This window comes from Tachypleus tridentatus, chromosome 1 (genome assembly GCF_004210375.1).
Source record: "Tachypleus tridentatus isolate NWPU-2018 chromosome 1, ASM421037v1, whole genome shotgun sequence".
Lineage (NCBI taxonomy): Eukaryota > Metazoa > Arthropoda > Merostomata > Xiphosura > Limulidae > Tachypleus > Tachypleus tridentatus.
In genome coordinates this window covers 83,704,247-83,729,894 of record NC_134825.1, presented here as the reverse complement: position 1 = coordinate 83,729,894, position 25,648 = coordinate 83,704,247, and the positions used below count along the sequence as shown (strand labels likewise).

At 33.2% G+C, this 25,648-nt stretch overlaps 1 protein-coding gene across 8 annotated transcripts in view; it reads left to right on the top strand.

Annotated features, from left to right (window-relative positions):
- LOC143253946 (eukaryotic peptide chain release factor subunit 1) overlaps positions 1-25,648 on the top strand; it is a 67,056-nt gene that overhangs the window by 17,590 nt on the left and 23,818 nt on the right. For all 8 annotated transcript variants that reach the window (XR_013029907.1, XR_013029906.1, XR_013029905.1 and 5 more), the window contains exons 6-11: positions 12,391-12,581; positions 14,695-14,824; positions 16,964-17,119; positions 17,368-17,432; positions 17,894-17,966; positions 18,516-18,590. Coding sequence is in view for 5 of the 8 variants with exons in the window: in XM_076508618.1 (XP_076364733.1) it covers positions 12,391-12,581; positions 14,695-14,824; positions 16,964-17,119; positions 17,368-17,432; positions 17,894-17,966; positions 18,516-18,590 (690 nt within the window). In the remaining 3 variants the exon portion in view is untranslated. The remainder of the gene's footprint in view (positions 1-12,390; positions 12,582-14,694; positions 14,825-16,963; positions 17,120-17,367; positions 17,433-17,893; positions 17,967-18,515; positions 18,591-25,648) is intronic.

The window sequence follows — 25,648 nt, the reverse complement described above, 5'->3', positions numbered from 1 at the left end:
TCATATACTTATTGGACCACAACAAACGGTTTTCACCTTTCTCTCTCTAAAACTGTTTGTGTACATTTCTGCTGCCAACGAGGTATTCATTCAGGTCCAGAACTTCATATTGATGATGCTGTACTTCCTGTCATCCCTGAGGCAAAGTTCTTAGGTCTTATATTTGACTATAAATTAAACTTTATTTCCCGTATCAAGGAACTTTGTGTAAAATTTATAAGAACACTGAACATCTTCTGTGTCTTCTCTTCCACCTCTTTGGGAGCAGATCAATACTCCATGCTTAAAATTTATCGTGCCCTTATCCAATCCAAACTTGGCTATAGGTCTATGGTTTATGGTTCTGCCAGAACCTCAGCACTGAAAATGCTAGATCCTATCCACCATCAGGGGCTTTGTCTTTGCACTGGGGCCTTTCATACTTCTTCAGTCCAAAGTTTGTATGTGGAGTCCCATGAACCTCCTCTGTATATTTGCCTTTTGCAATTGTCTCTTATGTATGCTTCCAAACTTTGCTTATTACCACAGCATCATACTTGGGGTTGTGTTTTCCATCCTCAGTGGGCCACACTTTTCTATAATAGAAAATCTGCCATTGTTCCTTTTAGCCTTTGTATTCAGATACAATTAGAAAAATTGGACATATCTTTGAATAGCAGAGCAGTATCAACAGTTCGGCCTCTTCCACCATGGCTAATTACTATCCCCAACTGTGACCTATCTTTGAGTCATCTAAGGGAAGGCTGGTACTCCCAGTTGGAAATATCGCTATGAATATCTGCTGAACATCTTTCAAACAATCTATCCATTCCCATATATACGGATGGTTCAAAAGCAGGTGACTCTGTAACTTCTGCCATGGTATGTTACAGTTTGCTTGCAGCACACAGAATTCCCTCTACAGTTTCTGCATTCACTGCCGAATTGTATACCATTTCTCTTGTCCTAAATCATATTGAAACTATGTAATATAGGAATTGTACGATCTATACTGATTCACTCAGCTGTCTATTAGCCCTGATATCATTCCATGTTAGTTACCATCCTATTCTTATTGATATCCAAAACAAACTGGCTCATCTCTCTCCACCATCTTTCTCTGTCCAGTTTTTTGGATACCAGGTCATGTTAGTTTTCATAGGAATGAGCTAGCTGACAGAGCGGCAAAGTCCGTCTGCTCTGGCTCTATCACCATCGTACCTGTTCTATACATGGACTATGGTTTAGTTATCAAAACCTCACTGTACACCAGTTGGCAGTCGACCTGGAGTGAGCAACAAAATAATAAGCTTTTTCAAATCAAGCCTTCTTCAGCTCTTTGACCTTCTTGTTTCTGTAAGGATTGAAAGGAGGAAGTTGTTTTGGCTAGGCTATGCATTGGTCACAGTTTTTTAACTCGCCATTTCCTTTTGTCTGGTATTGATGCACCGATGTGTGGTCTGTGTGGCATTCATGTCACAATTGCATGTATTTTATTATCATGCTGTCGTTACAACCAAGAACGACGATGCCATTTTAAACATAATTTTAAGGTAGGTTTGCCCTTGACATTAGCCAATGTTATAGGTGATACTGGCCACCTCACTCATGTTTTTACATTTTTAAGAGCCATTGTTATTTTAACGTAATTTAAGTTTTTTATTGGACTATATACTGTTTTAGCATGATTTTTTTTACACATTTTAATTTTATTTGGACCTGAACCCAGGACTGGAAAGGCCAACTTCAGGTGACTGACAGCAAGTTTGAAGTGAATGCTTCAGTCTTCCTGGCAGGTCTTAATTTTACATATTTTTACATTCATTTCCATATACCATTATAGTATACTACATCTTATTTGGCATAGATAGCGTAGTAGCTTTGTGCCTATAAACATGAAATATTTATCTACCTTGAGTTAACTTGGGTTCAAAAATCATATGTTTAAAGTGAACTACGGTAGTGCATGATGACATATTCACGTGTTAAAGCTCTCCACCAGTATGATCAAAGCTGGCAGAAACTGTAGGGTTAAAGCCTTACCACATTTCAGGTTAGTGATCATGTGACTTCAAAATTTTTATTGATTAATACAGTAAAGAATCTTACTACTTTTATATGAGTTACATATATACACACACACACACACACACACACACACACACAGACTAAGAAAGTACATAACAGGTCTGCAAAACTGTGACATTGTCTATCTGTATTGTTTTCTAAGTGTGTTAAAGAGTCATTTAATTGTCTAAACATTTGTTAAGCGTAGTATCAAAATGTAGCTTCTTCTTGGGCAGAAGAGGGCACATCAACTCCCCCTAAGCATTTGCACACAAAATAATTTCATACTTTTCCTTGTTATTGTTGTGAAGATATGTTTTTTTTTATATTGTTAATGCAGTACACATTATTTATCATTATTTACAAAACTAAAATTCCATTGACGTTTAACTGGTTTATTTCACTACTAAAGCAAAAAGAGAGAAAAACTTTTTTTTTTTTTTTGCTTACCATTTATGAATTCTCAAGTGACTTTAACTTATACTTTGTTCTGTGATGGTGATGATGTCACTAACACAGGACCTACTTCCCCAAAAGCCTGAAGACTGACAGACATTTATTGACCTGTTGTCTCTCAACCAGTCATCCTACAATTTTGGACAGAAGGTTTCTTTTCTCTCCAGTACTCTTTTTCACCGTGTCTATGGATGACCAAGGTTAATGTGTCAGATGGTTTTTTGCATATTCCTGTTGTCTTGTCCTCCAGAAATTTCTCTGCTTCATCTATTAGAATCAAGTCTTCCAGTTGTCTGCTCTTTCTTTTAGCATTATGTCTATTTCTTATATACGTTATCCTTTAAGTACCAGCTACCAATCTGATTAGCTCTTCACATCACTTTCATTAGAATTTATTCCAAAAATATAACAAGTGAATGAAATTGTGTAGAATTTGATAAGAATGTTCATAAAGGTATGTAGTTTCAAAAAATAAAATATTTAATTTTGATTCTTTTGTACTGTTGCTAATGAAATTTTTTCTATTTAATGTAATTATTTGCATTCAGCCTCTCAGTAGTTCACCTGAAAAGTGATTTTCATTCTGAATAGAAAAATATACTATTTATTATCTCAATGCTTCACAGTTTATTTGTATAATTTCTAGAATTTTCTAAATTAATATCAAAAGTTTTTAAGGTAAATGCTTATATTTTATTTTACATTTTGTCTCTATCATTAACTCTAGTTATTATCCTCATTATACACTGCAATGAAATGTTTAAAATTAATAAATGAAAATATGAATGTACCTTTTAACTCTTCATAGATTTTGTGTTCAACTTGTTTTTCACATGCATAATTTTATGTCTTTATCTGTTTACTTATGATTTAGTACAAATAGCCCTTGTGTAGCTTTGCACAAAATTCAAAACAAACCAAACTTATGGTTTATTTTTAATTTTCTTTTCCAGTTCTTTGTCTTGTTTATATTTATATGTCAACTGGTGCCCACTAGCCCCAGACTTTATTATAAGGCAACTGCCATGCAGAGATTTGTTTCATTGATGTTTGTACATGTGAATGACACCATTTTGTTTGTACAACAGTGCAAGTGACAATTTTGTGCAATTTATTGGGAATGTTACTGTTTTCTCCCTCTTGTTGTTGTTTAGTTACGTGTAATCCACTCTGAAAATTCTATGGTTGTTTTTTATATCAACCATCAAGGGTTACCTATTTCAGGACTTTTTGCTTCCATGCATTGAGCCTGGTATTTTGGGCACATTTCAGTTGAATATACCTCATGAGCTAAGGTGACAGATCACCTCTCTCAGCCAGACTGATTTCTATTTACCCACTTAGTGGTTTCTTCATCCTCAGGATTTTTAGTGGGTTTGCTCTTAGTTGGGGCCACCCTTCATTGATGTATTTGCCACTCCTCTTAACACAAAACTTTCACTTTTCTGCTTCCCATTTCCTCATCCTTTGGTTCTGGAAGTTGATGCTCTTATCCAAGACTGGTCTCACCTTTGTCTGTTCTCCCACCCTCCTCTTTGTCTCCTTTCTCATGGCTTCACCTTGATTTGTAGCACTCCTTGTCAGATTGGGTTGGTGACATCTGTTTGGCTTACTTTATTCTGGTTTTCTTTGTTTTATCAGCTGACATTCACACCCCCTCTTCTTTTGCCAATTTCTCCTATTTTTTAATTCAAACTCATGTATTACTTTTTCATATGGAGATGTTGTCCCTTTGTCTTCATATGTAGTATTTTTCAGTCTGTTGCCCACAGGGCCAGACTATCTGATTGTGGAGCCTTCTTGTTATTACATTTTTGTCATTCTTCATCTTTGTTTGCCTATCAACAGAAGTGGCAAGTTCTTCAATAATGGTCTATCTGTTCCTCTCTTCCTCTGAGCCATCTTACTGTGATTCACCTTTTAGCCTTTTTTTGCATGATTGTTCAGCTATGGATTGTCAGACTTTAACATGCCTGACAGTGTATGGTTTACATGTTTGCATACTTTCATTCATGTCCTGTTTGAGCCATTGGCTTTCTGTTCTTTATACCATCTTTCTTGAAGTTATATTGGTCATCATTATTCAGATGTATATTCTATTGATGATTCCTGTACTCTCTCTCCTGTACTTATTACTCCACTCAGACTGGCTTTTTTTTCCTTGGGAAGGTTATTATTCTTTTTTTCTGTTTTATTCCCTTCTATTTCTCATCTCTGTGCTTGTTTTGGCCTGGATCATCTTCTCTATCTGGTTCAGGCTGTTTGATGTTATTTAGTATGAGTATCTCTTTTATTGGGTTCCCATCATCATTTGTTTTTTGCTTGGGACCCCTCTTTCCTTCTAACCTTACTGAATGGTTAGTTGGTGTATTCTGCCAAAATATTGATGCTAACAAGCTTTTCACATTCTGCTGCATCAGGTTCATCATCTGTCACATTCTTGTATCTCATTTTCACTGACCTTTGGATGAGACCCTTCATGCTGGTATGTGGACAACTCAACTCATTCTCCCTAGCTAGTTCTACCAGTTTGCATTGTTAAAATAGGGTGATCTACAGTACTACAAGAGATATTCTCTTAGAAATGACTGTGCAATGTTTTTGTTTTATGCTTGCTGTTTTTTTCAAAATATGGTTTTGCTGTCACCTGTTATGCTGTCTCCAGCTAAAGGCCTTTCCTGCATTAATCTGATGGAGATCTTGGCATTTACCTGGGTCTCCTCAGTATGAATTTTCCCCACCAACTTTTTCAAGTAGAGCATGGGAACCCTTGCTGTTTACCAGTACTTAGCCACTGGGATGGTGGACTTTGGAGAGTCCCTTACCGTTTGTGTACAATACAATATAATTGGAAGTATGGTTATGGTGGCACTGTGTAATGTGGATCACCACCTCAACTAGCTAGTATGCCCTTCTTCTGCAGGACAGTATTTTGACTCACATCTCTGTCTACCCTGTTGAGTCCAGGTTTAGACACACACACACATGCACACATAATGTATAGTATAATTGTACCCTAACCATACTACACATTTTGGCTTACTTCTTGTTAGGGGGTGCTCAGTTGGTTATAGTAAAATTTCAACCAACCCTGTGACACTGGGAGCTCTTTTGCCTTTCATTCAGCTTCCCCTCTTGGTGTGGATTCCTGTACTTGGTGAGGTGAGGGGACCTCCCAGGGAAGGTTCTGTTCTTTCAGTTTACCTCCTTTGAGATCTGAGCATCCACCCATGTGTTTGTTGTGTGTGGCAACCCAGTGAAAGGGAGGAGAGGATACTGGTGGTTGAGAGGTCCAGCCCTAACACACCACTTTGAACTTCAGTTCCTTCATACGGGTGGCCTTGGGGTGGCCCCCCTTGGGTTAATCGGCTGGCCCACTTGGGCTAGGGTCAACGAAGTACCAGTGTTGGATGTTCTCAACAGGTGTTGTGGACATTATATCTGATGCTTGTGTTTAGGTATAGTGCTCACAAAGCCCTGACATTGCTGCAGTGTCCTTGTTTGGCATTGTAGTGCATTCTGTCATAGGGCTCCATGGTGGATCGGGTAAGTGGGCACTGAAAAATTATTTTTTTATTATGGATCCACTAAATAAAAACTTTAAAATAGTGAAAAACAGTCCATATATGTAAATGACCACATCTTGAAGATTCTGAGCAGTAGTCTTTAACATCTGTATCACCTGTACTTCATTTTCTTATATCACATTCTCTTTCAGACAAACCTTTAAGGCAAATGCCTCCCTTTTTTATTTAGAAGGGACTAGAGGGACTTGCTGGCTCTCCAAAGTCAGTAAAGAAGCTTTGCTCTGGTGACATATTGCTGGAAACATCTACATCTAAACTCCTGTTAAATTCAAAGGCAATTGGGGATATACCTATTGAGGTTACACCCCATTATATTTTGAATTTGTCACAAGGAGTTGATGTTGAGAGGGATTTGAAGAACTTCCCTGAGTTGGAGATTCACCCTGGTTTTCCACGCAAGGAGTTTCTGCAGTGAGGTGTATCTCCACTCACAAAGATGGAAATGTGATGCAGACCACATTTACAACACCACATCCACCTGCCACCATCAAGGCAGGTTATTTTAGTTGCAAGGTATGGCCATACATTCCAAACCCTCTCAGATGTTTCCAGTGTCAGCAGTTTGGTCACTCAAAGACATTATGTCATGGTTCCTTGACATGTGCTTTTTGTGGTGACAAGGACCACGATGCCTATGAGTGTGAAACAAGCCCTCATAATATCAATTGCAATGACTCTCACCCATCCTACTTTTGTTCTTGCCCTAAATGGTTTGAAGAAAAAGAGGTGCAGCATTTCAAAACATTGCTTACCCTGAGGCTCGAAAGATACTGTCCACCATTTCATCTCCGACATATGCTACTGCACCTCATTCCATTACTACAGTGGGAGTGCAGAATCTTCTCTCAGTGTCTCCAAAAGAATCATTCTTAAACTATATGAAAAGTCTTTTGACCACCACGGTTCAATAAGTTGATGAATCAACATCAACACCCATCTCCGTCCCTAACGTTCATTCCTGCAAACCACAAGATCCACTTCCTTTGGTTCTGTGTACAAGCATTTCTTCAGGTACATCTTCTTCTCCCACCTCAATGTGCAAAACGATTATCCGTTCATGTCCTCAGTTGCTGTAATCCTCTTACGACAGAGACCTGCCCAGTTGACCTGGGGCAGGATCCATGAAGGTCAACAGACTTCCATCGAATAAAGAAAAATGACATGGTCAAAAACAGAAAGGCTCTCCACCCAATTTGCCTACAAATAAATAAAAATAGCCACCTTGATACAATGGAACTGTTGAGGTTCACATTCTGACCTGGATGACATCAAAGCACTGATTGCTTCCTACTCTCCTGTATGTATTTTCTTACAGGAGACATTTCTGAAACGTTCTGATACACTCACCTCTCGGCAATTTTCTTTGTAGAGAAATGACAGGCTGCATGATAGATGAGTGCATGGAGGGGTGGCACTCTTGGTTGATCAGCATGTGCTCACCCTGTATTTACCACTTGACACACCCTTGGAGGCCATAGCCATCTGTGTTTTCTTGGGTCATACCATCACTGTTTGTTCTCTCTACCTGTTTCCTCAAGATACCTATGATCAATCAGACCTTGATGCTCTTGTTGAACAGTTCTCATTTCCATTTTTAATCATGGGGGACTTCAATGGACATAATCTCCTCTGGGGAGGTACTGACATTGATGGGAGAGGTTGCTCCATATAGGGTGTACTCTCAGATCACAACCTTTCTCTTTTCAATACTAGTTCTTACACTTACTTTCATGCACCTAGTCAGTCCTTTACTGATATTGATATCTCAGTTTGCTTCCCCTTAACTATTCTCCCACTTTTCATGGAGGGTTGACAATACCCCATGAGGCAGTGATCATTTTCATATAATTTTCAGATAGATTGGCTGTGGTCAATGCCACCCGACCTGTGTGCTCCTAGGGAAAGTTGGTTGAGCCAATTGACCCTCATTCAGTGCTCTTTCAGAAATTGATCTTGCCATTTCCTGTAAGTCATCAATAGACAACTGCATGGCAGCAGTAAGTGACTGCATTATACAGGCAGCTGCTCAATGTATTAGTAAAACCTCGACATGTTTTTCATGATATCCTTGTCCATGTTGGAATTCTGCCTGCCACATGGCATGTAAGGCTCAAAAACAGGCTTGAGATAATTTTTGTGGGTGTCCCACACTCTCAAACTGCATCACTTTCCAGCAGGCTCGTGGATATTCTTGGTGGGTAAGAAGTCAAAACCAGACAGATTCTTGGACTAAGTTCACAACCAGCATTTCTTCTACCACCAGTTCCAAAGTCATATGAGACAAGATATGAAAGGTTAGTGAGCAGTATAATTTTCTTCCCCTCTCGATCTTGTTCTCTGATGATCAGGAAGTAGCTGACACCCAGAGAATCACCGATACTTTAGGTGAAAGCTTTTGCCAGGCATCTAGCACTTCTGATTCATTCTCCACTTTCTTAGCCATCAAGACTAGGGCAGAGCAGTCACTTCTTTTCTTTCAAGCTGATTGTCTCTATGACTATAATTGCCTCTTTACCCTGGTGGACCTCAAACTGGCCCTTCATTGGTCTGGCAATACCTCAGTTGGACCTGATGATGAACACTACGAGATGCTGCTTCATCTATCTCCTGCTTCTCTTGCTATTCTTCTGATTGTTTTTAACTGGATTTGGCAGAAGAATTTTTCTCCTGATGCCTGGCACCAGGTTATTGTCCTACTTTTCTCTAAGTCTGGGAAGGATCCAAAGATTCCTTCAAACTATCATCCACTTTGATGAGCTGTTTCTGTAAGACCTTAGAGAGGATGGTTAGTGCTCGTCTTTTTTGGTTCCTTGAATCAAATAACCTCCTCTTGTTCACCCAGCGTGGGTTATGACAACAGCACTCCACCATGCACCACTTGATTCGACTTAAAATGTCAATTAGAGAAGCCTTTCTCAAATGACAACATCTTGTATCAATATTCTTTGACATTGAGAAGGCTTATGATACAACATGGAGGTATGGCATTTTGTGAGACCTTCTTATATATGGGTTACGTGGCCATTTTCCCATTTTTAATAAAATTGTTTTAATGGATAGGAGATTCTAAGTTCGTGTGGGTTCGACACTTTTCCGTTCTTTTCTACAGGAACTTGGAGTCCCTTAGGGCTGTATTTTGAGTGTCAGACTTTTCAGTATAAAAATTAATGCCATCCCTGAAGAACTCCCTCTTACTGTTGAAAACAGGCTCTGTGTCAATGACTCTTACATCTGGTGTTAGTCGTTGAACATATTGAGTCAGTTGTCAAGTATATTGAGCGGCTGCTACAGACTGTCCTCAGTCGTTTAGTGAAGTGGACCACAGCAAATAGTTTTAACTTTGTCTCTAAAACCATTTGCATGTACTTTTGTCACTAACGGAGTATTAACCCTGATCCTGAACTCCTTATCAGTGAAGTTGTGGTACCTGTGGTCCCTGAGACAAAGTTCTTGGGGCTTATCTTTGACTAATAAGCTGACTTTTTTACCACACATTAAGCAGCTATGAGATAAATGTACATGAGCACTGAACATTCTCCATGTCTTCTCTTCCACCACTTGGGGAGCAGATAGATGTTTTATGCTAAAGATATATCGTGCTCTTACTTAATCAAAACTAGATTATGGGTCACTGGTCTATGGCCTTGCTTGGACTTCAGCCCAGAAGATGCTGGATCCCATTCATCATCAGGAACTTTGGCTCTGCACCAGAGCTTTCTGCACTTCCCCAGTCCAGAGCTTATACACAGAGTGTCATGAACCTCCTCTACACTTCTGCCATTTGCAACTGTCTCTACTTTATGCTTCAAAACTTTGTTCCTTACCAAAGTATCCCACCTTGGGTTGTGTTTTTCTTTCTCAGTGGGCCTTTTTCATAACAGACAATCTGCTATTGTTCCTTTTGGCATTTCTATCCAGGCACATTTGGATGAATTGGGTCTGTCTTTGGATGACATTGCTGTATCCACTGGTCAGCTCATCCCACCGTTGCTTATTACAATCCCCAAATGTATCCTTAAGTCATCTGAGAAAAGCATATACTCCCGATTGGAAGTACTGTTTGTTATTTGCTCAACATCTTTCGAACCATCCTTTCACTTTTATTTATACAGATGGTTTGAAATCAGGTGACTCTGTGGGCTCTACCATTGTTTGTTGTGGTTTGGTAGTTGTGCAGAGAATCTACTCAACAGTTTTTCTGTTCACTGCTGAACTGTATGCCATTTCTCTTGCCCTGGATCACATAGAAGCTGAGCAATACTCAAATTTCCCTATTTATACTGACTCACTTAGTTTTCTACTGGTCCTGGAATTGCTTTACATCAGTTCTTACCCTGTTCTTGCCAATATTCAAAATTCACTGGCCCATTTCTCTCTAACATCTACTTCTGTGCAGTTTTTCTGGATGCCAGGCCATATTGAGGTTTGCAGGAATGGACTTGCTGGCACTGCAGCTAAATTTCTGCTCTGGAACTATCACTACTGTGCCTGTTCCATACGTGGACTATGGTCTTGTAGTCAAGGCTTGGCTCTATGCCAGTTGGCAGTCGACTTGGAGTGAGTAACATGAAAACAAGCTTTTCCAAATAAAACCCTCTATTGGACTTTGGCTATCTTGCTTCTGTAAGGATCGGAAAGAGGATGTTGTTCTAACTAGACTCCACATTTGTCACAGTTGTTTAACTCATTATTTTCTTTTATCTGGGACTGATGCACCAATGTATTGTCTGTGTAACACTCAGGCCACAATAAACCACATTTTACTGTCTTGCCTTCATTATGACTCTCAGTGACGGCACCATTTTAAACATGTTTTGTCCCAAAGTTTATGCATCATAATAGACAGTGTCATTTGTAATGGTGATACTGTTTTTAGTTTTTTAGAGGTAATTAATCTTTTTAATGCTATTTAAGTTTATTTAATTTATAAATTACACCCTTTTTTTTTAACATGATTCTCTTTTAAGAATTAAAGTACATTTAGTTTGATTTGAAATTATAAAATGGCTATAACATCAAATAATTTGAAACCAGGAGGGGAAGGGCCAAATTTCAGGAGACTTATGCTGATTTTTGAACTTACCCGTTAGTCATCCTGGCAAGTTATGATAATTAAAATTATGCTACAGAAAGTCCTTTACAATTTCTGTTACTAGAGTTTTTCTCTTACTGCTGTAAACTAGATGTAAAAATTGGATTTAATGCTATTTATGTTTTTAATTCAAAAATTAAACTTTGTTTTGTTTTACCTTGGTTTCTTTTTAATAATTTTACTTTAACTTTTTACTGGATGTTTGGCACAGATAGCCTAGTTGCTTTGCACCATAAAACACCAAACCAACCAATCAACCACTCAGCTTCCTTCTGAGCAGAAAGTATACCATAGTTGAAACTAGATGCAGTCTCTCCCATATCTACTTTAGTTGATCCTTTGCCATCAAGTGTCACACTCCATGGGCTTTACCTGTGGGTGTTTTACAAAGGAAGTTTATCTAGGTTTAATTGGCTCCTCCATCATTCCACTGTAAGATTCTCGTTATTCTGTGTATAAAGGTGAAGTATTACCTTGGAAATTAACATTTTCTTATATTTTTGATAAATAATCCCCCTTTTTCCTCACTTCCAGGGTACTTTTTTGTCTTGTCTGACAAGAAAGTTAATGTGAGTGAATGTGCTTAGGGAGGGTTGTTGAGTATGAAGATTTTTGCTTTCCTATTAGTGGATGGCTATTGTCACATTATGATGAGATCATGCACTTGCACAGTTCATGTTAAATGTAATTTTTAGGTGGTAGTTAGCTCAAGGTTATTTGGTATGAAAATGTATAGACAGATGTACAGGGGATCAAGTTATTATTTGTATAGAGGTGAGTATGTATCAGAAATACGTTTTCAAGTAAGAAAACTTGTAACATTAGCATATCAATTCAACTTCTTTGAGTATTGTTTTAAGATACCTTAATCTAGTTATTATATATTGTAATTACATGAAAATATTTGTAGTATGGAACATTTTGTAATATGCTGGAAATGTTTACAAAAATATGTATGTGCAAGCAGTGTTGACCATATTATCTTTATGAACCACATACAGTAATATTTCACTGAACTGTATTATGTAATTATAAAGTAAATGAAGAATCATTGCTTTAGTATAATATCTTTAATAAAAATAGAAGCTGAAAGTTATATTCAGTTATGTTGATAAGCAAGTATAGCTGAATTGTAACTAATTTATTGTAAGTTTTGAGCTAAAAATGTTAGCCAATTCACTTTTTTATTTTATTGTTTCTTTACTTTAGGCCGTGGTGGACAGTCAGCACTTCGATTTGCTAGATTAAGAATGGAAAAAAGACACAACTATGTACGAAAAGTAGCAGAAGTAGCAACACAGTTGTTCATCACAAATGATAAGCCTAATATTGCAGGCCTAATTCTAGCAGGATCAGCTGACTTTAAAACAGAACTCAGTCAATCTGACATGTTTGATCCTGTAAGTTATTTATTACTAGATATATTTCGTTGAAAGTTTTATTTCATCCTTCTCTTGTAACTTATGCAAGAGGTAGATGCTGTTTTTTATACTTGCAGTATTTTTCCATCAGTAACCAAGAGGTGTAATCTTGTAATTATTTTGTTGTTAGTGAAAAGTGTCTTAACCCAGTCACAAGTGGTCAAGGGTTAAAGGCCATGTCATTGCATTTGTTGACTTGGATTCAAAATTTTATTGAACTACTATTTTGTGAACTTATGTCAATAAGTTTGATATCAAATTCATGTTTTATATTATATATGAGTTAATTTCTTAATTGAGGAGTAAATATTAAAAGAACATATCTACATAAAAAAATTTTCTCAACCCAAACAAGCCATTTTTATATATATATATATATATATAATTTTTGTGTGTGTTGTATGTTGAATACAGCATTTGTTCAAATTGTGTTTGTGATGTTCAAATATGAGGTCTATAGTTTCATTGGAATTAGGAATTCAAATTGCCACTATTTATAAGGTAAGAACATCCTGTATTTTCTATTTGTTGAGATATTGTTTGTTTACTGAATCAAACACAAAGGTCTCACTCACCTTTTTACACCTGTATACATAATGTGAATAATCAGTTGAAGGCTAAGAATGAACCCTTAGTGGCTAGAAAGCCACCACATTCATTTGAACCAAGATTTCATATAGGTAGGTTGTGTCTTTATTCTGCTAGAAATTAGATATTTTTTAAGATAAAATACAAATTAGTTGTTAAGCTTGATAAATTGTAGTAGCATTTTATGGTATTTATATAGTTATTTATGATTTTTTGTTTATTTCAATTGTAAATATAAAACATTAAAAACAATTATGTTGTTTCATATCCTCCACATTCAATATTTGAAAAAACTTGGCAACCCACAGTAAACAGCAAATGAGTACAAAAGTTATAACTAGAAGGTATAACTGTTTGCTATATTATTTATTTACTGTTCTATGTTTTATGATAAATAAGTTTAAAAACTTGCATATAAATAGTAATAATTTATATACATATATAATGTAACTGAAATGTGACTGTATTTTACCAAGTACTAGTCTACTGGAGCACAGCCAAGACAGATCACATTGTAAAGATTAAGGGTCAATTTTATATTACTGAATATGGTAACACAAGTGCACATATGCCATGTCAGTGCATCTTTTGTAACATTAGCCAGGCTCAGCTGAAACCTCAGTATATACATATATAAAAATTATGTTTTCATGTTATAGTTTCTATTCATTCTTGAATATAAGTATAAAATATAAAGTTTTACTAAAAACAAATATTTGAAATGCCTTTAGGAGGTTTATAAAATACATAAATAATATTTGAGATTTTTTGAGATAAAGAATAGTATTTAATCGTAAAATGAAAATCATTTCATAGTCAGACTAGTAATGAAACAGGCTCGGTAGTTTCACAAAAAATCTGTAGTTAAAATTCTTTATTATATAATCTGATTTTCTTGTGTACAAAATACTTGCAATCATTACTAAAAGTCTACCAAAATTTGTGAAAGTATACATACTGCATCAAAAATCAACGTATAAATATTTAACTTGTATATATTGTACCCTGCCCATCATGAAAGGGTTAATCACTCATAAGTAATGTGTATATGAAGTTAAGATAATCTGGTAAATTGTTATAGTTGGTGTCCGAAAATAGATACGTGTTTAGGGATTTGATTCACGTTCACCATAGTCACTTGAAAAGAGTGAGGGTTAATCTGGATTATATTAATTTTCTTTTAAAATAATATATATTATTGAATTAACATTGTTTAATGACATTTTTGCATTTTGAAAGGTGACATAGGTTTATGTTTTAAGTTATGGTTATCAATAGTGTTAGGAAGTTCACAAATTTGGTGAAACATTTTATAATTACCTAATTATCAGTAAAAGTGTTTTGTTATAAAATGCATAGTGAGCCTTGAAACTTAACCGTACTATTTATTCTTCAGTGTAAATTGCTATGTTAAATATTCTGTGCCACAAGTAAAAAATAAAATAAAAAATGAAATATTTTTGTTTGATTTAATGTTGAAAAACATTAATATTTCTTTGCACAGAGACTTCAAGCGAAGGTTTTAAAGCTTGTGGATGTATCCTATGGAGGAGAAAATGGATTTAACCAGGCTATTGAACTTTCTGCAGAAGTACTTGCTAATGTAAAATTTATTCAGGAGAAAAAACTAATTGGTAAACCTTACTAATCTTGTTATCATAATATTTAGATGTAAAATTCTTTAAATAGACCAGTTTACTTTTCCTTTTCACTCGGAGATTTATGGAACTATGTTTTTACAAAGTCACTCCATTAAACTAAACATTTTGTTATGAACATTACTACCAGTCATTCGGTTAATACGTTTAAACCAATACAATATCAGAAAGTAATGTAGATTGGTTTTTGTGGTCTGTTTATCATCCCTCATTTCCATTGTATGTGTGTGTATAATAATAATAACAATAAAAAATTGATATAATTTATAGATTTTATCAAATTACTTCTCAATCTGAATACACCTTTATGATTTGAGTACATGAAAATTTTTTGTCAAAAAGTTGTTGTATATCCTTCCCAAAAAGAGTCAACTTTTAATGATATCACACAGTCTTTAAAATACTAAACAACATTAGAATACAGTTCTGATATACCATCCAATTTCATCTTTATATCGGCATTGGTTGTCACGTGACTTGATAATTTGCATATTAAAAATCATTTTAATACAATTTAGTCACCTTACTGTACAATATTAAATCAAAAATATATATTCTTATGTAAATCCATGTTTCACATCTCTTTTCTTAGTCATTCATTATGTCACCATGGACCACTTACTAAAAATTACTGGCGTTTTATTGAAATTGCAAAATGTATTTTTACTTGTCTTTATACTGCTTATTAATTTTTAACTTCATTTGATATTAAACCCAATGCTAGTTGTACAAAGGCTGCAATTTCTTAAAATATAATAATTTGAACCAAGTTGTAATTGTTTTTCAACAAAAAGTCAGTTTTGTACTTTATGTGTTAAACTTAGTTACATTACATTTTATAGATAGTTTTGAATGTTAATTTGAAAGCATCAACATTGATCTTGTTTATTGTGTGTTTATATTTGAAATAAAATTATGAATTTGGAATTTTGAAAATTGAAGTAATTTGTTCCAGTATGGAAGTACAGATATCTTTATATGCAAGCAACACATACTGTGTAACAACCATCTTATAGAAATGTAATAGTGTACATTTAGCCTAAAAATTAGTTAAAATGGTATAAAGATATTCAGAATGGATAACCTGATATTCCATAGGACTTTGTTTTTCAGTTTGATATTTTATTCAATGCAGTTAAACTATTCTGCATTCATTAAGTACATTACTAATTCAGTACTTTATGCTGTAAATTTTCCAATAATGAAATTAAACTTTTCATATTTGACTATAATAACAAGCAATAGCAGCTGATCTAATTCTTTATGAGTTTTAAATGAGATTAAGACAATACATATACTTATCTAGGTTTACTTTAATTACTCCTTAAAAAAAAAAAAGCCACACACCAACATCAAATATTTATTCACTATCACAAAAAAACAAAACAGCTTTTAGCATGCAAGACTATTGTAGTATGTTAATTTATTTTAATACTGTGTAAACTTTCAAGGTTTTCCTTGTAACTTGATTATAATATGTCTAATAATAAATATAAATGTTTGGTTCTATGCCATTAACACTAAGAATGTAATTTAGTGTTTGTTTGGTATCAGTGTAAAATCATTTACTCTTAGTTGTGTTTCATTCAGACAGGGTACAAGTAATCTTGCCATGTTCACTATTTGTCAAGTTATACTTTTTTGATATAACATAAAATAATACTAATATTAAAGCACATGGTTGGAAGACTAAGATACATAAAGCATGTGTTTAATCCAAACCATAGGCTAAACACTAGAATAAATATTTTTATCAGTAAAATTCCAAGATCATTAAGTCATTTTTGTTCTTTAAGAAAATGAATAATTTTCATAAAAGAGATGTTATAGATCCAATTCTTTTGAGTGGAAAAAGTGACTTATAAAGTATGCCTTTTGTTTGTGTGCATAAGTGATATCTTTTGAGACTTATATTTTTAGCTTTCATTTTGGATTTTTTTTTCATTGCTGGCTGTTAAAGTTTGAAATACATTAACTTCATGATCAAAATTTTTGTTTCATCAGTTGTGTGATGTTTCAACTTTTGTCATAAATTCATACTTTTGTAGATTACCTTGAAATACTGCTGTTTTTGCTTCATACATATGGTTTTCTGTTCACTTGTTTTGTTTTTAGGGCGATATTTTGATGAAATATCTCAAGACACGGGAAAGTACTGCTTTGGTGTTGAAGATACACTTAAAGCCCTTGAAATGGGATCTGTTGAAATATTGATATGTTGGGAAAACTTAGAAATTAATCGATTTGTTCTGAAAAATCATGCATCTGAGGGTAAGTCATAAGATACCTTGTGTTTGTTATTGTTTAGGTTAACAATTGTCAAAAGTTTAGTCATTATAAATATCAGAGTTTTTTATCTTCTTTTGTTAACAAAATTATTTTGAAGCTTGAAGCTTTAAATCAAATTTAAGTATTTTCTTTATATTATACACTGTGATATATTTCCATCTTTTTAAAATAATTGTATTGTTGATCAGAGAGAAGTTGTATATAATTTTTATATTCTCTTTCTTTTTCAGAGGAGAAGATACTTCATTTGACACCAGAACAGGAGAAAGATAAAACACATTTTGTTGATAAAGAAGTAAGATTTTTGCTTTTGGTCACAGAAATTTCAGATCTCTGCAACTTGATACTGGAATTTGTTTAAACTTGTTTTGTAAGGTGAATTTCATTACCTTGTTTGAAATGTATAGTGTGGGATTCCAAGATGGATGCATTTTTATAAAAAAAAAAAAAAAAAAAGTATATTTTGTTACCTAACTCATAAACATTTTCATTTGTATTGTAGGTTTAGGCTGTTATTTGTCAGTTATTCTTTCAAATTATATTTTTATCTTATGGTATACAGTGACTTGAAAATGCAACCTACCAGATTTGCCCCTTCATGATTCCCACATGAGCAGTGACTTATTCCATAAATAAAAGTTAAAGTAACTATAGAAGTTTCAGTCTATGATAATGTTAGACACTTTTTCCTTATTGATGTGGAATGGGATTTTAAATAAAACTGATGTAATAAGTTGTTTTTATTTACTTTTACAGACTGGTGTTGAATTAGAGTTGGTTGATTCCATACCCTTGCTTGAATGGCTAGCCAACAATTACAAATCTTTTGGTAATATTTATAAATAATAATAAGTTAGAAATCTTAGTAGTTTATAATGTACTAATCAAATTATGCTAGAAAAATATAATTTTTCTAATTTTTTTTCATTAATGGAAAGAGGAAATTTTAAAAATTGCTTTGAACTGTTACTAAGATGGATAAAGCTTTGTATTATTGTGAAGTTAATGTATATTATATTTTTCATTGAGCTTTTTTTTGTTTTTGTGTCTGATCACAATTGATAAAGAAGTTGTAAATTGCAAATTATTTATATGATTATTTTGTTTATTGTGGTGTATACCTTATATTTGAAGACCCTAAAATTTAAGAATAAATTCAATGTATTATTGTCATAAAGCATACAATTATAAGTACATTATCATTCTAAAAGCTGGTAATAATTACAACAGTGACAAATTAAGTGTAGTATGACTGTGATAAGAATGTTATATAGGATTTGGTTTCATTATTGTTCTGTACAAAAAAGATTTTTCTTTCACACCTGTACAGGAAATTCTTTAGATATGATTTATTATTTTATTTTTCTTAATGATTTAGGTACCACTTTGGAAATCATCACAGACAGATCTCAGGAAGGATCACAATTTGTCAAAGGATTTGGTGGCATTGGAGGTTAGATTTTTTTTTTTGTTTTTAGTAATTAAAATGGTAATGTAGATTGTAATGGATTTCTCATTAACATGAAGCAATTTTTAGAGCACTGTTCTGAGGAATTCTCTTTCCAGGATGTCAATTAATATTTTAAATACTTTATTGCATGTTGCAAAGTATTAGTTCAATTGAACTTGCACAAATTAAGTGTATAGAACAAATTTGCTGTTCCCTCTACTTGAAAAAGTAACTGAGACTTACAGTGAGGCTTATCGATAGGATGTGTGAGTAAAAACCTGTTTGGTATTATTATAATTGCTAGAAATCATTTTTGTACATTTTTTTCTTCATTGTTTTTATGGTCTAACAATAAAATTACTAACAGTTAATCATTTATGAGTAAAAAGTAAGGATATATGTATGTATTTATAAGTGCTTACATACTTGGTATATCTCTACTCTTAAATTGCAATCACTCAAGAAGAATGACACCAAATGCCTACTAGATTTATTGGGTTAGCACAGACTTTGAACAGAATGATATCATAATTATTTTCTCTCACTTTTATTACTTTAGACAATTTTTGTTTCAACTACTGTGCAATAAACAAGCTAATAAATTTTCTTCTACTGTATTCTCTGAGTCAGATTTACAGTCAGTGCTGCAAGAAGTGTTTGGTAATTGCATAGTATATAGTATGTTGTATTATGGTGTCATGTAAACAGTCTAATGGCGGGAGGGATGATTCATTGTTTTATGATTGACAGATTTTTTTCTTCAGCTACTAACAGTAAAGTAAACTTATGAACTAGATGTGAATAGGTTAGATGCAGAAACTCTCAGGGGAAATACTTTGAAAAGTTGCTGTGAATATAAAACAGAATAGAAAAGTACTACTCATTTTATATTGCACTTTTTAATTTTTTAATTTTTATGGTGGTTAAAAAGGTTAGTCAAACTAACTGACCATATAGAGTTCGAGTTAATAAAATAACAGATAAAATTTGAAGTTTTTCTGCAAAAGTTTTATATTTATTTAGGAGTTTTTAGAGATTATGCATATGAAATTTGAAAATTTTCAGATAAAACTATTTTTAATCTAAACAAGAAAATACAGTCAGAGCAGTCAACACAGTAACTTCAACATTCACAGACAAATTTTTACTAAAATTACTTAATTAAAGGTTCTGCTTTTTGTCTACTCAAAACTTGAAAATTTTATTGAAGATACATGAAACATGAGAAGTTAAAGTATGGAAACTCTGATAGTCATGTGGTCAACGTAATCTACTGAGGTGATAACAAAAATGTTAATGATAATGAACAAGGACTGGTAATGGACAATGTTTTTTAAGTTTAATTAGGAATATTTAAGCTTTGATATGTATCAATTTTCTATAGTGCTGATTTGATTGCCTGTTGACAATCATTGTACTTTATAGTACTAGAACAAATGACAAACTTTTAGTGATCATTTGATGTCTATTTAAGTTATGTTCAGTTAAGTTTAGTACAACTTGGATAGGCATCAGATGGTTACTAAAAGTGCTTATCCTTTACCATTTTGTAAGTTTTTAGAGATAACTTAATTATTTATTGTTTTAAAAATAGTTTTCACCACTAAAGTGAAAATCCAGTCAGCATAATTAATTGTCGATGGGTGTATTGACCAGTGCATATGACCATAATTATGAAATAGTTGAATATTTTTATAAATTTGTTTTGGTTAGGCATTTTTAGAAGTAGCAAATGACTGTTATTGTTCTACATTAGGTAAATTGCTAATCAGTTTTTTTTTTTTTTAATTATAAATTGAAACATTTTGACGACAATTGAATAACCCTTCTATTATGGTCAGTATTTACAGTTGAGATGGTTACATTTGCACTAAAAAGATGTGTGTATATGTATATATACACTTGTATTCTTGGCTTGTTCTATGTTTGTTGGAAGAGTTCTTGTACTCTATACACATACACACATGAGGTAACAGAATCTATCCTATATTCTTGGTTATTATCCTTTTATGCAGAGTTAACTCTCACTATGGGTAGATTAAAGTACATGTTGAGAACTTTTAGAGAGTTGCTTTCAGAATTTAAGTAAACTATGTATTTGTCATTGTATATGAATAAACAAAATATAGTTAGTTAATGAAATCATAATAACATAAGTTTAAATTTCTTAATTTTGTGAGGAAATATTTGTAAAGTTTTTCAGTCATCTCAAAATTCTTCTCTCTTTAATTTATATATCATCCCTTTGAGAAGTACAGAATTTGATGTAAATAACTCATTATAATATAGGAATTAGTGAGGAAGATTATAATTTTTATAACCTTCAATCTTATTTGTTTATTAAGTCATAAACTAGGAAATCAGATCCACTTTCCACACTCACCTGTCACATCATATCTTTCAAAAGCTGGCAATAGTTCTCTCTGACATTTTATACTGTATTAGTTATAACTTATAGAGAGCCAACATTCTAACCTGTTAAATGGTGTATTATATTATTTTGTTTTTAGTACAAAATGTTGTTTATTTTGCCTTCAGTTTGAAAGTTTCTTTCTTGGTTGTCACACCAATAAAGTTTAAGGAAATATTTAAATGCTGTTATCTCATAGTTATAAAGCTGGATAAATTCTGATAGTTATAGAACATTGTTTGCAATGTACATGTTATTATTCTGTGTTATTAGCTGCTTTATGCAAGTAAATAATATAGTTTACCAGTGCTGTTAATACAACAAAGTTGGCTTCAATTCTATTGGCAATAGATAGCCAAAAGACAAGAGGTGATAGATGAGTGATATTTTTCTTGTTTTTCAGGTATATTCTTTACTTATTATTATAAGAGTAACTGAAATGTAAGAATTAAAACTTTTTTATGGTAGCTTAGATGAGATAGTGAAAAAATGATTCTTCACTGGGTATGTTTGTGATCATGTTGCATGTAATATGATTTTATATAGTAACATAAGTTTAAAATTTTCCTGAGTAACTTACAACTTGTGTGGTGAGATTCTTAGTCAAAGGGTTAAAACAATAAATTTAAGTATAAACAGATTTATGCTTTTATGAGTTTAAACTATTTAGGAGAAACAGTTGTAGTCTGGTGTTGCAATTGCAGTCATTTTATAGAGAGTAAAAGGTAATTTAGATTTATTACCTCAACCACCAAAGTTAATGGAGATTGTTTTTATGCAAATGTGTGTGTGTGTGGTTTCAGCAAGAATTCCTAAAATGGCTGTGTGACTTTGGTGTATATATATATATTTAGGTTATGACCCAACTTAGAAGTGATTAGTTTTTGGTCACAACAAGGGAACTTAAATTTTAAAATTCCCATCCAAAAAACATATCTTAGAGAAACTTGTTACTTCACTGTACCTTTTCTTTCATGAAAATGATTTTCTGGAACGATGTGGTGGGCTTCACAGTGTGTTTCTAAATAAAAGTTACTTCAATAATTTATTAAATAACATTAAAAGATGTATTTCAGGATGTGTATTACTCTGTTTATGAGAAAGTCGGTGAAAGAGCAGTTTTATTCATGATGTATTTTCCTATTGTCAAACCAATCGATATTGTTAAAAACCAGTATTTCTGTTTTATTAAATTTTCTTTACAACCTCTATTTTTATATTTTCTTTCATTAGTTTTAAAAGATTTAAAAATCTAGAAAATCATATATTTTCTTCTTAGTACTTTACATTTCCAGTTTTGAAAATATGCATGACCAAGTGTGTTTAAAATATCACTATGTTTATTTTTCTATTCATTAATGTAATATTCTTCTATGTCCAGAAAGAAATATGGTATTTTCTTGTAGTGCAGTCTATTACTTTTTAGTTTTTTAATTCTATTTCTTCATTTTACTTGTTCTCTGTTATAGAACTTTTTATATCAATACAACTTCCCAAAAATTTTGAAGTGCTCATTAAAGAATATTTAGCAGGCATTCTTCAAAAATTTGTTATAACTGAAAAGTGAACATTTTATATTTTATTGTAATAATCTATTGTAGAATTTTAGTTGCATTAAAAAGATTTAGGATTATGTCACAAAAGTGTTCAAAAATATTTTATTTTTTAAAGCTTACAGGCAATATAGACTTAAAGTTTAATTATCTTCCCACTCTACAGTTCCTACAATTTTTAATATTGGTTCCCATAGTCTCTAGCAAAAGAAAAAGTCATTCTGATTACTTTTTTGTTTTCATTTATGTTTTATTCTTTCTTTTATTTTAATATTTATATGTATTGTTTTTAACACAGACACCATTAATTTGCATATTTGTCATAGTGTTTAAACATGACCTTTCTCCATTTATCAGTTGCATTTTTTGGATCTCTTGTAATAAAAGTTAATTAAAATGGCTTTTGATAACTTTTGAGATATTTTCTCTTAATGTGATTATGATGACTAAAGCAACATACAGTGGTTGTTAATGGCTAAAATAGGTGAAACTCTTCATGTTATAATAAAGAAAAGTACCAATAACATATCACACAGTATGTTTAATTGTTAAATGGTTCATCACATTTTATACAATTTGACATTTTGAGGTAACATTTCCATATAAACTTTAACCTGAAATAAAAGTAAGAACAAAAATGTAAATGTAGTTGAAAAATAAAAAAGGATTAAATGTAAAAAAAAAAAAAAAATGTCAAGTGTTGAATATAGAAAAAATAAAATATTCACATACAGAAACCTTTTGATACAGTCAATTATATACATATGTAGAAGATTTGTTTGTTTGTTTTTTGAATTTCTCACAAAACTACTCGAGGGATATCTGAGCTAGCCGTCCCTAATTTTAGCAGTATAAGACTAGAGGGAGGGCAGCTAGTCATCACCACCCACCACTAACTCTTGGGCTACTCTTTTACCAACGAACAGTGGGATTGACCGTAACATTATAATGCTAATGGTTTTCTTCTTTATCCTCTCCTTTCTTTGGTAGGTTCATATTCCTATAAATTAGTAGAATTTATTGTTATATTTTATAGCCAGTTTTGATGTGTCTTTTTATTTACAACATTAGCATTTTTAATTTTTTGTTATTTCCCATTCCATCTTTTATAATAACAAATTAAGTGTTATTGAAATAAACTGTCAAAAGTTAAACATTTTACTTGATTCTGAACTTGCATTACACAAATACCCCTGCATATGGGGGTTACCATTTGGTGTGACCTCAGCTAACTATTTGTTTTTATTTCAACACACTTGGCTGTAGAGCTGTTGAAATTTGTTTCCCATAAATGATATTTTATCCTGCTCTGAAGACCACATATCTCATTTTCTTTATTACTTGAGCTCCTGCCCCCTGCTAGTACAGTGGTGAGTCTGCAGATTTACAATGCTAATATCAAGGCTTTGATTCCTCTCAGTGAGCTCAGCAGATAGCCTGATGTAGCTTTGCTATAAAAAAACAAACTTAAGCTCCTATAATGTTTGCATGAAATTTACAGGAAATGTGAATCAGATCATAGTTTGTTGTTATTTTCAGAGATTTTTGTAACATGTGACCTTAACTACTGCCACTTTACTATTGTTTTCTGCAAGATAATTTCCTGGTTTATTTATAAGGTTTGTCATTAACTTCTGATCAAAGTAAGTTATCTGACAGAGAATCAGAAATTACGAAATTAACTCTGATTGATGTACGAAATGAAATATACTATTCTCACTGAAAATGATTTAGAATACACTGAATCATCAGGTAACCATTAGCAATTTTTTTTTATTGTGAAAAAGAGGCCTTGTTCACCAGATTGTATCGTTTCTGGCAAATCTAAAAGGACTAAAACTGTGAATCAAAAATTTAGGAAAGAGTATAGTGCAAAATATCTGGTCATTGCATCAAAAGTCAGTGACAATCATGTGTTTTGTGCAGTTTGTCACATCGATTTTTCTGTGGCGAATGGTGGGATAAACAATTGTTCCAGACATACAAAATCGGCATCTCACCAACAAAAGGCTGAGGCGGAGACAAAAATGATGCAGTAACGATATTTATGAGTAAGAATTCAGAATATGAAACCATAAATGCAGAAGTGATGTTCACGTAATTCGTCATTGCTCATAATTTATCCCTAGCTGTAGCCGATCATGCAGGACACCTATTCAGAAAAATGTTCCCAGACTCTGATATAGCAAAAAAATATGAGTGTGCTAGAACCAAAACTACAGCCATTGTATAAATGTTGGGTTGTGAAGATGATACAATGATTTCAAGCATACTTACTAACAGTTTTTATAGTTTAGCCACAGATGGATCCACAGACATGGATGACTCAAAACTGTATCCAGTGGTTGTAAGATATCTTGACCTTTTGCTTGGAAAAATTGTTTGTTCTCTTTTGACAATGGTGGAATGGAAAGAAGCTTCAACAGGAGAGAATATTTTCAAGCTTTTGGACCACAAACTGACAAAGAGGAAAATTCCATGGGAAAACTGTCTTAGTTTTTCTTCAGACATTGCCTCAGTTATGTCTGGTATAGATAAAGGTGTGATAGGACACATCTCAAGACGACAGCCTAGCATTTACTTCATGGGCTGTGCCTGTCACCTTATGAATATTGTTGCCCAGAAAGCTTCCAGAGAACTGCCCTGCCCAGTTTCTGATATATTGATAGATATCTACTATTTTCTGGACAAAAGTGTTAGCAGAAAACAACATTTCAAAGAGTTGCAAGTATTGTATGACAAAGAAACAAGAAAAATTCTACAACCTGTTAACACAAGATGGCTATCACTTGTGGTAGCCTCAACAGAATATTGGACATGTGTAAGCCATTGAAGAAGTATTTTCACTGTGAAAAGGAAAAACTAGATTCAAAAGGATCTAAATGTGCAACTCAGTCAGGCAGCAAGACTTTAACAGTCAGGATATCCTCTCAGCCACACAGGAACACAGTCAAGACATCCTATCAGCCACACAGGGATGCAAGACAACAGTCTCCCAAAAGCAGACAAAGAAACATTTGATATAACTCAATATATGTTTAGGCAGTCTGACCATGAACTAAAGAAGAGACAATCAATGAAAAAAGAGAAGAAAACAA